The sequence below is a fragment of the Orussus abietinus genome, unplaced genomic scaffold (genome assembly GCF_000612105.2).
Source record: "Orussus abietinus isolate OABI.00-Male unplaced genomic scaffold, Oabi_2.0 scaffold22, whole genome shotgun sequence".
NCBI lineage: Eukaryota > Metazoa > Arthropoda > Insecta > Hymenoptera > Orussidae > Orussus > Orussus abietinus.
Genome location: NW_019394596.1, coordinates 839672 through 853633, shown reverse-complemented (window position 1 = coordinate 853633; position 13962 = coordinate 839672). Strand labels below are relative to the sequence as shown.

Genomic DNA, 13962 nt, shown 5'->3' with positions numbered 1-13962 from the left:
ACTTTAATAAATTTCTTGCACTCAGTCAATTGTAATATGAATTTTCATCGCATAATCTAATTCCTAATAGCATATATTCTTGCATCAGTAACTTTCACTTAAATGGTCTGTTGACACCAAACGCGCGGAAGCAGTGCCGGCAAAATTTGAATCTACCCGTCCAATACCAAATGAATATTACGAAGCCTAAGAATTGTCATTGTGAAATAGAAGTGATTTCAGGTGAAAATCGACGACAAAACGCCAAGATAAATATTACCCGAAATACATAAGATATAATTTATTTGATGTCTCACATACAACATTTATAGCGAATCACTGTGTACCTTATCGTGATTAATCCTTATAACAAATGAGCTCTCCGTATGTGACGGATAATAAGTTCATTTGATTTAGCCTTACTTGCAAGGTACAACAATTTAGTTCCGAGAAAAATGTACGGCTAAAGTAATACTATGATGCATCTGTGGACTGTATGTTCATTGATCAACAATGAGCGAAAAATATCTCTCTTTAAACTTAAGAGTTAAAGTTGGCTTCACCAGAAGCCCACTGTCTCAATGATAGTCGTCAACTGGGAATTCAATTAGTTATACAAGTTGTCATGTTTCGATGCATATGCATCAACTAACACCCGCTTACATTATTACAATAGGAAGGATTCAATTAGTGATATGGCACTGTACATTTGTCCGCGTACCTTCAATCACCGAAATTTTCATATAGTTAACGATTAAAAATATGACAGTAGCTTGACCTTATTTAATAGGATCGCTCCCTTTCGTCCGTATCATTTGAAAATAAATATTTTTATATTTATGTACGTATCTAACGGATATATCAATTCTTACTCGTTAGTCAGGCTGTATAGTTATTACGTAATAACGATAGAAATTTGTTCCGACAAAAATATTTCGCAGGTAGCAACATTGAGAGCGCGATCGTTAGATTTAAAATTTCATCTGCTTATGCTTCTGTAGTGTTCATGTAAAATCAAATACCTATGTCAATAGTTAACACGCACAAATGACATCGATATCACTAAAATACGTCTGTGTTGAGCTCAACAATAACTATTGGCTTTAAAATAGCTTTAGCTTTTTAAATTTGGTAATGCATCCAACGGACGATGGACCTCACGAAGCGTATTTCTCTACGTAGTACTTCATATCTCGCATCGCAATAGCTCTATCATTGTTTCTTGTACTTTGATATTCGATTACGAAAGAAAATCTGACGTTATATTAATCGATAAGTAGTAACAAAAATTCAATTGGCTTTTCGCAATCAGCCAAGATAGTGATATTCATTATACGTGTCAGTAAAAAAATGTCAGTAAATGTAATCAACGTATCAAATACACGTCACGTTTCGTGTTATCACGCTTATATGCATGACTTCAATTTTAATTTGCACAATTACGATTTTTCATTGTGACCTTATAGAACGAATTCCCTCAATGAAGAATTTTAAGTTAACCACGTATTACACATAATACTAATTAAATATTGTATACCGTACCTAATTTGAAGCGATACACACAATTTACTACAAAAAATGACTTCGCACTGTAACGTACTTCGAAAGATTTATAAGACGTAACGTTTATGTCAATTTGACACTATGTGTCAACTATCAAGATCAATTGTGTCATCAACGCTTTCGTAATTCATTAAATAGTGGGTATACGAGTATCATAATAGAGAGGAATTATATCTAAATACATTTGTGGTCACAAGCCTTAAAATTTAGCAAATGTTTAAACGTTAATTGCAACCAACACGACTTAGGTCGTAATTTTCCTAAGAGTCGTTATCGATTGCAAATTATCTTTTGAGGTAGACGAGTATATTTTTCATACAGCCATTTATAGCTTTGTATAACGTTAAACAGAAAGACAAAATTTTCACCAACGTAAAATGCCACAAAACTCTTTTCTTATATTTAATCCTACATCTTAGTAGACCACAAAGTTATCATAATCATTTCTTAACATGGTCACTTCTCCGAATTACATGAATAAAAAAACATTATGGTGTTGCAGTGTGACAGGTGTTACGTCACAATGGACTTGATTTAAATCATCCAATCACATAAGTCACTTGTATCGACAATGGCTGATTTTTAAATATTTGACCTTACAGTAACTACGTCTAGTATCTCCTTTTTGTCAATTTCATAGCCAGTGGTTTAGAATATTCTCTATTTGTTATATTCTCAAACAATAGCTTACCTTTCATTTTTCAGGTACTGCCTTTGTACCTATTTCTTACCTGAGATTTAAACTTGTTCAAAATAGAAACTTAATTGTTCAAATAAAAATCAAGTTTTACCATCTCTAGCAATATTCGTGAATAACTTGTAATAAATTCGATCATTGTAATATATTAAATTTGTTTGTTTTAATTATATATAACTCGCTCATCGAATAAAAGACGATTATACACAAGATTATAATATAATATGCTTAGCAGTTTGACAAGCAAAGGCAGGTGAACCGTAATAAGTACAGCTTTTCTTTAAATAATTCTCATCTAACATTTGTCTTGTTTGTCGCCATGCAATAAAAAAAAAAAAAAAATAGATAATAATTACCACAATGCCTTTAAAAAATACTGCACTACTTATGAGCCTAATGTTTCTGGCACAGTACGGATATACATCTGTCGATACGCACCTACAGCTCTTTTTCACCTTATGGATAATGTGCTAATCGATTTATATCAAGGGCGGATCTTCTTGATCCATTTCTTCTACCGTAATATAGAGACCTTCTTCTTCATACGTAGATTCATGTTTAGCTAACACCTTCAATAGAGGACGCAACTTCATCCACCACTGATACGTTGGAATTCGATGCCTAAAAGAGATTTCGCCATTTAAATTACGCCCCGTTGCGTTACATTAAAGCACAAATGAAAGCACTTTAAATTTAATTATCAGAAGAAACTAATGCTTACTCAAAATTGGTAACGTCCAGAAGCTCCGTAAATGGAGTGTATCTGTATTGTCGTCTAACTATTCCTAACATCACAGCGGTGTCTGGTTCTGAGGTCACAGTCTTACCATCTGGATTGGTATGTTTCTTAAGTTTTTCGCTAAACCATTCTACTGCTTTAGATCCCATTTTAGTACCCAAATTACGATCGAATGGTGTTGGCGAACTGCCTTGCTGCATATGACCTGAAATACGATAATGAACGATAATACTAAGTGCATGTAATTACAATATTTTCCACATTGCAGTAACATAAAATCTCATTTTACGCACCAATAATGTTCATTCTACAACTGAAAAGTCCTTTCCCTTCTTCGCTGAAGAGTCTCTGCATAAAGTCGGTGTTGTAATTCTGGTTTGCGTTTTCATTTCTCAGAATTAAACCTCGCTGTACGCCTTCCGACATTTTTGCAGCCATGGCAATGACGTCTTGGTTCAAATCTTTAATATTGAATTTCTCTTCGAAAATATAAGCAGCATCGGCGCCACCAGCTAAACCGGCTACTGTAGCTAAATAACCACAATAGCCGCCCATTGTTTCAATGATGAACACTCGACGTTTCGTTCCTTGTGCAGACTGACGAATGCGATCGCAGATCTAGAAACCGTTCATGTCTTAAAAATAGTCAATTTTTAAATCTCAATAAATCAGAGGAAAAACATCAACACAATACCTCTGTAATCGTGTTAAGGGCAGTGTCGCAACCTAAAGAGAATTCAGTTCCAGGAACATTGTTGCTAATAGTTGCAGGAATCATGGCAATTGGAATTCTGAATTCTTCGTACTTTTCTCGAGCTTTGGAGAACGTAAGACCAGTTTGATAACCCTGTGAGAATAAATATATATTATAAAATATATTCAATGTTACATTGCGAAAATAACAGTACAGATTTCAATAACAATTGATCACATGTATACATATGATACCTCAAAGCCTCCAATAATCAACAGGGCTTGAATTCCAAACTCCTTCAATCTCTGTGCAATTAGTGGCAACTGTTCTTCCTGTGGCGGTGAACGTTTTGTACCTAAATAAGCACCACCTTGTGCGACCCAACCGGTTACCGAAGACCAATCCATGAGCTTCAATTTTCCTGCTATTAGACCTAAGACACCATCGCAAATCCCGTAGACCTATGGGCGTCAATCATAGACAGTGTTATAAAGTAATTGCAACCGTTGACATCATAGTTTTCTTAATATTGTACACTTACTTTATCTCCGCGGTAAATACAATTCCTGACAAAGGAACGAACAGCGGCATTCATGCCACAGGAAGGGGCACCGATATGCATCACAGCCAAGGTGTAGAGATCCTGGAATTAAAGTACGTGTTTACCGAAAATATATAAAACAACAAGCGACATGCAAAACGTTCGCGATAGTAAAAGATCTAGCGCTGCAGAAGTCAAAGATGAAGATCTTAAAAGACCGGGGAAGAACCATGCCGCAATTGAATAGGAATAGTTGTCATCCAGAGACATCAATTGAATGAGGACAGATCAATAGTTATTGCTCGAGATAACGTCAACTTACTTGTCCACACAAAGTGAATTGCTTTTGAGAAAAAGAAGATAAGGTTAATAGAAGTAGATTATGCCACTAGCGGAGCTATTTAATAATACGTGAGGCGTCACTTTTTTCGAGTTCAATTACCTTCGATAATGTCGGCCCTTTATTCTCCTGCAGCAGTGTTGAACAATAAGTATATAAACCGACCGTTATAATCTAATCTAGGTTTTAATATATTTTTCTAAATTTGTGTTAGAATATAAATGTTGCAGAAAGAAATTATTTAAGACTCCAAGATACCAAAAACTATATTCATGGAAAAAGACTCACCTTGCCAGGTTCATGATCGACGGGCGCCTTCAATCGAGTCAACATTTTGTACGTCTCCAGATTCCGAACAAATCCCCTGCAAACATTAATTTCTTAAATCAGTCATGTAACATAGAAAAAAAATTGCAAAAAGTCAATTATTTAAAGAATAATTGACATGAAATACGAAATGAATGGAACTCACTTCCCACGAAGCTGTACGGCAAGATCCCAATTTTTGTTGGCCATTGCTTGAGCAACTGCTTTTGTACGACGTACGCATTCCATTAAAGGTAAACGTACGGCTTGGTTTCCATCCAAAGTGACTACACATGCTTCTGTAGCCGGCGTTGCTTCCATAAGAGCCATCACAGCTTCGGCACCCATTCTGCATCCCTGAATATTCGATATGCAAAAAAGTTGTCGAGATAAATAACATAGATAATAAAGATAAATTGGAAAATATAAGAAAAATAATTAATACTAATAAAATAAAAAGTAGTCAGGACTTTAATTGTGTGAACAATGGATGTACATCGAAATCAACTTACCAAAACTCTGTCAAAAGCCGACGGATTACCGCCTCTTTGTACATGGCCAAGCACAGTAATTCTCGTATCTTGGTTTAACTTGTCTACAACGACTTTATGAATTTTTTCAGCTGTGATTGGGTCACCGTTCCTATCGACAGCACCTTCGGCCACAATGATGATATTCAGACGCTGACCAGTGAGACGTTCCTATGGCGAAAAGAATTATTTAACAAATTATAATATAAATTTCCTACAAGATTTGTGGCTGCATTAAATTCATCGCATAACAATATATATTGTTCTCGAAAGTGAATCATCTATTAAGACAATTTTGATTACTGTTACATCGGTGGCATGCCTTATCGCAACACATGCAGTTAGGGATTATAAGTAAAAGCTGAATGCCACATTACACAATTATAAATAAAAAAGATGGCTAAAAAATGGTCGCAAACCTCTTTACACGAGCACGTCGCGAGTGACACTGCTTAATCCTCTTCCTAAATATGTAATAACCCGATTTAATGCAGCATAAATATAGATCTTTGAAAATCTGTACGCAAATAAATAATACATATAAAATGTACGACCAATACAATCTCAAGCATACAAAGAGATAAGCATAAATAGCACGAAGTATGTACTTTACTACAATTGCTATACCAAAGTACACTTTGTGGAATTAATGTTTTTAATTCTCTTAAAGAGCTTAACATATGCACGAGGAGAGAATTCGTTAAATCGCTACTACAAAATTAAAAAAAAAAATTATTAGCGAACCTGCAATAATTTTTTGCAGAGCTTGTGCGGCCAATCGTGTTCGGGTGGCCACTCTGGGATGAAGACAAAGTCTGCTTCGGAGCATATGGCTGCCACCAGAGCCAGGTAGCTGTAATGTTAGATCGCCAAACCTCACACATACACGAATATATGTCGATATTTATCGTGTAGTCAACCCAAAGGCCATACGATTCATTATACAATTGTAATTTTCTTGTATTAGGAAGTAAGTTGAGAAAACTGAAAACTTACTAACATACTAGACATATTCCTTTACGCGACATTGTCAAAAGTGTTCAATATTAATGATTCCCAGCTGTTGGCAATATGTGTACAAAAATTGTTTTACCAATCTAAGAATGCTCATGGAGTTGTCCATTTCCATTCATCATAAAGTGGCAAAAAAGACAAGAGCATGTCATTTTCACATGGTTTGCAAAAAAAAGTTGCTGAAGCATATCTTCCGACGTAATCGCAGAATTCTCTTAACACAATCATTGCATTGTAACAAAGCTGTTGGGCCTAGTAATTGAGTAAAAAATAAAAGAGTCGCAAGCTAACACGGCTACAACCCGGCAATTTTAGAGACATTTGAACGGCCCTGACTTTTGATTATATTGCGGTCTATATCTACATTAGTAACATTTAATAAAAAAACTGAATTCATTTTCCATCGGCTGATTTCAAAAGCGGATTGAAGACTCGTACAAAGTACAGCTGTAAACTAAACATGGAGCACAAGCATACAGTACTCAGTAATTAAAAACATCAAAATTCTCAAAATCATTTCGTTAGTTAATTCAACGTTAGCCAAAACAGCGTAATCCAAAAGAGAAATTTGGAAGATTCGATTTGAACATGCCTGCTCCAATTTTCTACATAGTTTTTCGGGCCAGTCGACGGGGGGTGGACATTCTGGGAAGAATACGTAGTCCGCTTCAGCGGCTAGAGCACCAACGATGGCGAGGTACCTAACCAAAATAATTTCTTATTCACGATTCTTTACAGAACGATTAGATGAGTTTGGTAACTGAGACTAATGACCGATTACCTGTATGTCATTCACATTTAACAATAAATGGAAACTTATGTCACCAACGTTCCATTCATTCAAAGTTGAGTAAAACGAACATTGACCTAAGTAAATGAATCGCAGGCCAGATAATGGAACTACAGTAATGTTAAATGGATGAAGAGTAACAATGTATATTTTTAAAGAAGAAACTCACCCGCACTGCCGACCCATGACTTCCATAATAAATGTTCGCTGATGAGAATAAGCGGTACTGACAATTGCGTCAATGCTTTCGATTATACGATGCAAGGCAGAATCTGTACCGATAGTCATATCTGTTCCACAAAAGTCATTATCGATGGAACCCACCATACCAACAATGTGAAGGTGCTTATATTTTTCAACTTGATCAGCGGTGATTTCTCCTGAAATTTTCAACAGATAATATTTACAAAAACTCTGATTTTTTTCAAGAAACGCTGTCATTTTTATTTTTTTTTAATCACCAGACTGCTGAAGCTCTTTGAGGAGTTCGGGCCACTCTTCCTTAAAGAGATTAGCACCTGTGAGGGAACCATCTCCACCGATTACAACTAAATTAGTAATTCCATGAGCTACTAAATTCTTGGCAGCTTTTCGACGACCTGCTCGCTCTCTGAATTCTGCACATCTAGCGGAACCTATTACCGTGCCACCCTGAAGAGAATTTCATTTTATCATTAATTGTGAAGGTAGATAAAACTTATATAATTATACATACTTTGTGAATAATACAAGAAACGGAAGACCACGTTGCCTCCACAATGTATTCACCACCATCTACCATACCCTGATATCCTTCCTTAATAAAAAACACCTTACATCCCAAGTAAATTCCCATACGTACTACTGCACGCACTGCGGCATTCATACCTAAGAATATAAATCAATTATTACTTCCATGGTTCATAATGTGGCTGATTGAAATTATCTATTTACAATTAAGCAGAATAAATACCTTGAGAATCACCACCACTGGTGAATACTGCGATACCTTTGCCTTTATGACTGCCAGGTTTTATAAACTTTTGTGACACCTGGTCCTCCCCCATGATGGTATTTTGTTGAACCACAGCCTGTAAAATAAAGAGCTCTTGAATGTATACCATGTAAAATTATTAAACATATAAGAGAGATCAAAGAATCAGTCGCAAGTGCCCATACCTTAAATGGTAACTATCAGTCAAACCTAGACGTAATCTATTGTCATTCTAAGAAATTACTTCCGATATAACATGTATTACTATCACAGCCTTGAAACATGTCATCAATCTAAACAGATGTCATCTAGATTGGTAGTAATTGACCTTTCTACTCCTTTCGTTCTCCTCGAATACTTTTATTTCCCTCTATAAAATTAACTCTAAAGCTCTAAATTATATTATGTATTCTCTGCAGTCTCAATAGTACTTTCCAGGCAAATCATGTTTGCATAACTATTATGGAGTTCTATAAATAAGTGTCGGTTTACATGACCGCATGGCATTACGTAGAAAGATTCGTTCCCTGTCCCACTTATCCACACACGACTGCATATCTTTCTTTTCCTGTATGATATCAACTTGATCTTGGTATTCACCCTGAATATTTGCAAGTGAACTTTGTTCCACTTCCTTAGAAGCACCATCATCGTTGCAACTACAAGAATGCCCTCCAGCTATTCGAGTCGTCATTCATGCTTGAAAATGAAATAAAAACTAAACCACTGACCTACTCTAAAATGCATAGTTCCATTTCAGGGACATATATACCCTGCAAGGAAAACATAACCTTACTGGCAGAGCAACTCCAAGCGTACCGTGAACTTCAATTGAGCATGACAGAAGGCATAAACAGAAAATAGGTTTGGGTGAAAAACAAGAAACAACGGTAAACGATGCGTCCACATCTCTGGTGTTACCGCACCAACACAAAGATTTTGCGGTAATAAAGCACCGTCAATTGCTCCGCACCCAACGGCACGATACGAGATCAGTTACCATCAATTCCGTGGCTCAATTCTCTCGCCATCCGATTCCTATTGGTCCTCAAGGTAACGTCTCAACCGAGAATTATTTGGAATCCATCTATTAATAAACTCCACCCGCCAAAACAATATCCTCACGCGGCATTCGAATAAAAACCCATCAATCATACCAATGAGCCGCGGCGAATCACGCCAAATTGACCCCACTCTCTTCCTTGAATTTAAAACGAAAAAACGACAGAAAACAGCGTCACTGTTACGATCTGAAATTCGTCAGAAATTTCAGCGGATTAAATCGAGGTGCCAGAAAACTTCCGCATAGCTCACATAGCTTCCTGACAGCGGCGAGGCGCGAGCCCAGCGCGTTTCGTCATTTGTCAACGTCTGACAAGTGTCGTAGGAGGACTGTCATTCGCCGGACTTCGAAGTATGCGAAGGGCCGGCTTCTGAAAAGCTTCGAAATCCGAAAGAATCCGATGACACTCGACCTCACGCATGTCAGAATGCCGTGCACGAAGACAGGGCGTGTGACGCCGGACACCACGCAGCTAGCGTGCAGACTACAAACGCGATTCTTTTATCGCGACCGCCGCACACCCATCGGGTGTCTCTGAATTAAGGAGCCCCGGGATCCGACGCCGATATGACGACATACTTACCAAGAAATACAAAGAGATGGACTCGGAGTTGCACGATCCTCGCGGGCGTCCGGCTCGAGCTTGAAGAGAGTGCGTCCACCGAGCTACTGACAGAAGTCACCTGCTCGACGTTTTCGCGGCTGAAGGTGACCTTCCCTATACACTCGACTACCCCCACTCTCATCCCCGACACGCGAGAACCGCGAACATGAGCGGCCGCGCAACCCTAGATGGCGCCAGCGCCGCTCGACCAATCAGCGACCGGCATCAACCAATAGGCGCGCGGCTGCTGCGCGGGAATTCCGGGAATTTTCAAACCTACCACATGGACCTGGTTTTTCAAGCGATAGGTATTTTTGGTACGCGGAACCGCGATCACGTTTCTTTCTCCGTGGGTCCGAATTACCCGCCTTTCTATTACAGAATCCGTGCGTTTTCCATATGTATTAGAACCTGGCTAATGTATAAGATGATATTTGATTTCATTTTATCTTACGAATGAGACAGGGTTATAGAGATATATTTTAATTAGAAACCTCTTATAATGCCTTTCAATCAACTTTTTGCTATTTCCAGGTATTAGGCGTCGTTCTATTTTTATTGGCGAATACGTTACGCAAGGGATACGGTTTCGGATGATCGTCGACGTGGGGATATCTTGAGAGGCGTCGACATTTTTGGAACGACGCAGGCCACTGTAAAGGCTCGATGAAGGAAGCCTTCTGAGACTGCAAAAGGCATCAAGGTTCGTTCATCATCCTTTCAGACATCTTCGGAAACTTTGTCGAGACCTTGGGGAGTCGCCAATGAGCCGGTAGAGGTTTAAAACGGTGATTTCTTCCGCAGGAACGATGTCGTCATCCAGGACTTCGGGGAACCGTTGAAACCTGTGACCCAAGGTTGCGTCAGGCTACGTGCTCGGGTGAGACTTAAATTTAAAAACGGGACATCTAGACACGTAGATACGTGCATCCAGTCTCGTCCTTCTGTTACTTTCTCCACGTACTCTGTCAAGCCTTGTCGCAGCATCATGGATCATCGCGATCGTTACCTTCTCAAGATTGATCTAGCCCGATCTACCCCGGCCCTCTACTAGGAGACATACCAATGAATACCGCATAGGTGCTCGCTTTCACAATTTTATTTACAAACACCACCCCGCCAAACTCGCAATCGGTTGTTCACTCATTAAATCCATTTAACGCATGTAATATAGCTGATCGAAAAGGCTTCGAACTACGCAGTGGGGGCGAGGATAGGGCAACGGCTTAAAAAGTGGTTACAATTAGAGCGAAACTCAAGGTAACAACGACTTTAGGAGGGTTACCGTAGCGACAAAGTTTCAAGGTACACACCAATGGCTCGTCGACTTCTCTCCGGGGATAATAAAACTCGAGAAATCGACGAGGCGATCGTTAGGATGGTACATCGCAGGAGACAGAAGGGTCGAGGAAGATAGTGCCCCAGCTTTTCGCTTTACATCTCCAGGGAGAGAGAGAGAGAGAGAAGTGAGGAGAAAAAAAAAATGTGATTAAACGATTATGGGAAAACAAAAAGTCAGAGGTAAGACTTGTACCGTGAGAAGTCGATGCAAAGGGAAAGCTGATAGAGCGAAAGACATCTGTAATGATATTCCAGGTTTTAAGATTTAAGATTAGCCGATCGACACATTTTTAAGGGAATGTCGTGGGGGTTGTTGTTAAGGGTAGATCACGTCTCCTTGATGGAAGAACAATATTGGAGGATGTACAGAAAATGTTGCCGATTTTACGAAGGATCACGACGAAGGAATGGAAAGACAAAAGATCTATACACTTTACGCGATCACGACGTACGGACATTAGGACACTTTTAATCGGGACTTCAATCTCCTCGAGCTTTGTCGCTACAACGGGGATTGTTCTCTACGCAATAATATTACTTTATCGTGCTATTCACCCGCGCAATAACGATTCTTAAATATCCAGCGTTTCGAATGTTCAACCTTTATCCGGGTTAATTATTCATTAACATGTAACACCTCCCTCGTAGTACGTGGTGAGCATTACATTTCTCTGTGTCCCTATGGAGTGTTTTATCGATCGAGTTGGGTTTTACCTAATAAAACCTTGACAACGTGCAATTATTGTTCTTAAAAGACGTATCGAGGTACTCGTCGATGAATCATTTACGGTACGAAAAAGTATTGTGACACCGCATCTCGTAGCCCTTCATTTGTTGCGTGAAACAATTAAGGGCTTAACATAAAAGTAAAGGAAAAAAAAAATAATAATCGAAAGAATTTAGTCAAGAGAAAATTAACGCGAGGACAAATTGCGTAGTTGTTAATGTTAACGAGGAAAAACCACGGGGCAAAAAACGCTTGAATTTAAATCACGTAACAATGGCTCTTAACGAGTACTCGGACAAGGCACGTCGATTAGCAAAAATAATTATTTAACCGCGTGGGGCGCGTGATTTTTCCCCCATTGTTGGAGAAATAAACCCCTCTCGGTTGAAAGTTCGGGAGAAATTTTGAATAGGCAATTTTCTTTCCATTTTAAATTTTCGGAAGAAATCTCTTCTCAGTTGAAAAACGCGACGAGCTTGACCTAGGGAAATGCTGTTAACGATACCGTTTAACGTCGAACAATCCGCCTTCGACATGTGCCACAATACATTTAGTGAAAATATACAAGATACACCTCTCGAATATGGAATAAAAAGTCGGAGGACAAGTAGAAGTTACTAAACTCCCGCGCCGAAGGGGCAGATGTCGTCGCGATTCGGCTTAGAGAATAATTTGCATATGATCCACGATTCCCCCCCAAAATGTTTGTTAAGCCCCGTAGGTTGAAATTCGCTGGCTCCGTCTACAATCGCGTCAAAATGTCGGTCTCTATCCGCGGGGAAAGCCTCCCTGTTTCCGTCTAATGTACCATGGTTTCTTTTTATCTTTCTCTCTCGACGACTATTCCTGGCAGAACCCTCGTATCGGCTACACGTATAAATTGTGCAAAAAATGTTATAGCATGTTAGTCGGTAGGCCCTTCTTGTCGGAAAAGGCACGTACATTCATCTAGAGTATACACCACTATGTGTACATATACGTGTATGCATACGTATACCACTGACATGAAAAGGAAAAGAGTACACCTATGTACGATTAATAAGTACTCGAGAAGGTAACTCCAAGCCCTGCGGTTCGTTCGTATTGCTAATGGCGAGCAACGAGCTCGATCTATCTCTCCGTTTATCTCCAAATGCAGACTAGGAGCGTTTAAAGGGTTCCTCTGATAACCCCGTTCTCTCGTTCTAGAATCTCTTTCGGCGAATTGACAAGACTTGCACGTCCGAGACTGCTGCACATTTCTTAACGTAGTCGAACCAAGAACGATGGGACCAGGGGCAACAGTGTCCAGGATTGTCCCAGGTTATTGTCGAGAGATCATCCACTCCGTTCGTATTTCCAATACTTTTGTCGATTAAGAAGAAAAAAACAAAAAACAAACACCGATGGCCCCACGGTGCAACTTCGTCATTCTACATTTACGTATCCGAAGGGATCCCAAATATCGCACTTCAAGTTTACCGAGCCGACGTGTTCGTTATTTCCACCTCTTGCAAGACTCCATTACTTACCATCAATTATCACAATAATTTCAAACTCCAAATTTACAATCGCGTGGGGCCATCGCGGTGTCGCGACACCACATTTAAAGAACGGTTAAACAAACAATAAAATTCGTGTCTAAAATCTGAATGGCAAGGTCGTTTGCTTTCAAATCCCCTTTTTGTCAAAAAAAAAAAAAGAAGATAATGAATGTTCATTGAACCTCCGTTTGCCTAAAAATGATCACGAACCATTCGGGAGTTCGAAATAAATACATATGTGATAAAGAAATTGTTCCCTCGGTGCAGAATATTCTTGAAAGTAATGAAATAATGTCCCTGATTAGATTGGCCCTTTAAGACGCATCCCGAAGAAGCACCAACCAAGATAATTAATCCTGTCTGATCCCATCGCCGAGCGGTCTTCATCCCCAGAAATTCTCAATCCCATCTCCACCCATCGACCATCTCTCGAAATAGTCGAGCAGTAAACCTTGACAAATGGGTAATCATCCCCACGGCTCAAACACCGACGACATACACATATCCCTCAAAGCAATACATCGTTGGTACTCTCATG

The 13962-nt window shown here is 39.0% G+C and overlaps 1 protein-coding gene across 5 annotated transcripts; it reads right to left on the bottom strand.

Moving 5' to 3' along the window:
* Window positions 1-265: 265 nt before the first annotated feature.
* On the bottom strand, window positions 266-9948 carry LOC105702023 (ATP-dependent 6-phosphofructokinase). Of its 5 annotated transcripts, none has more exons than XM_012429224.1 (16): window positions 9813-9948; window positions 8146-8263; window positions 7909-8060; window positions 7655-7844; window positions 7363-7573; window positions 6996-7104; window positions 5372-5560; window positions 5026-5216; window positions 4842-4917; window positions 4656-4682; window positions 4214-4315; window positions 3927-4133; window positions 3673-3825; window positions 3272-3596; window positions 2961-3183; window positions 266-2860 (listed from the first exon to the last, which is right to left on the bottom strand). In XM_012429224.1, exons 2-16 carry the CDS (start codon window positions 8237-8239, stop codon window positions 2719-2721), a joined length of 2391 nt encoding a protein of 796 aa, XP_012284647.1. In that variant the 5' UTR covers window positions 8240-8263; window positions 9813-9948; the 3' UTR covers window positions 266-2718. The 5 variants fall into 5 exon arrangements, with proteins under 5 accessions (XP_012284647.1, XP_012284646.1, XP_012284645.1 ...); XM_012429223.2 differs by lacking the exon at window positions 6996-7104 and adding an exon at window positions 6134-6242; XM_012429222.2 differs by lacking the exon at window positions 9813-9948 and adding an exon at window positions 8352-8833.
* Between the last annotated feature and the right edge of the window lie 4014 nt (window positions 9949-13962).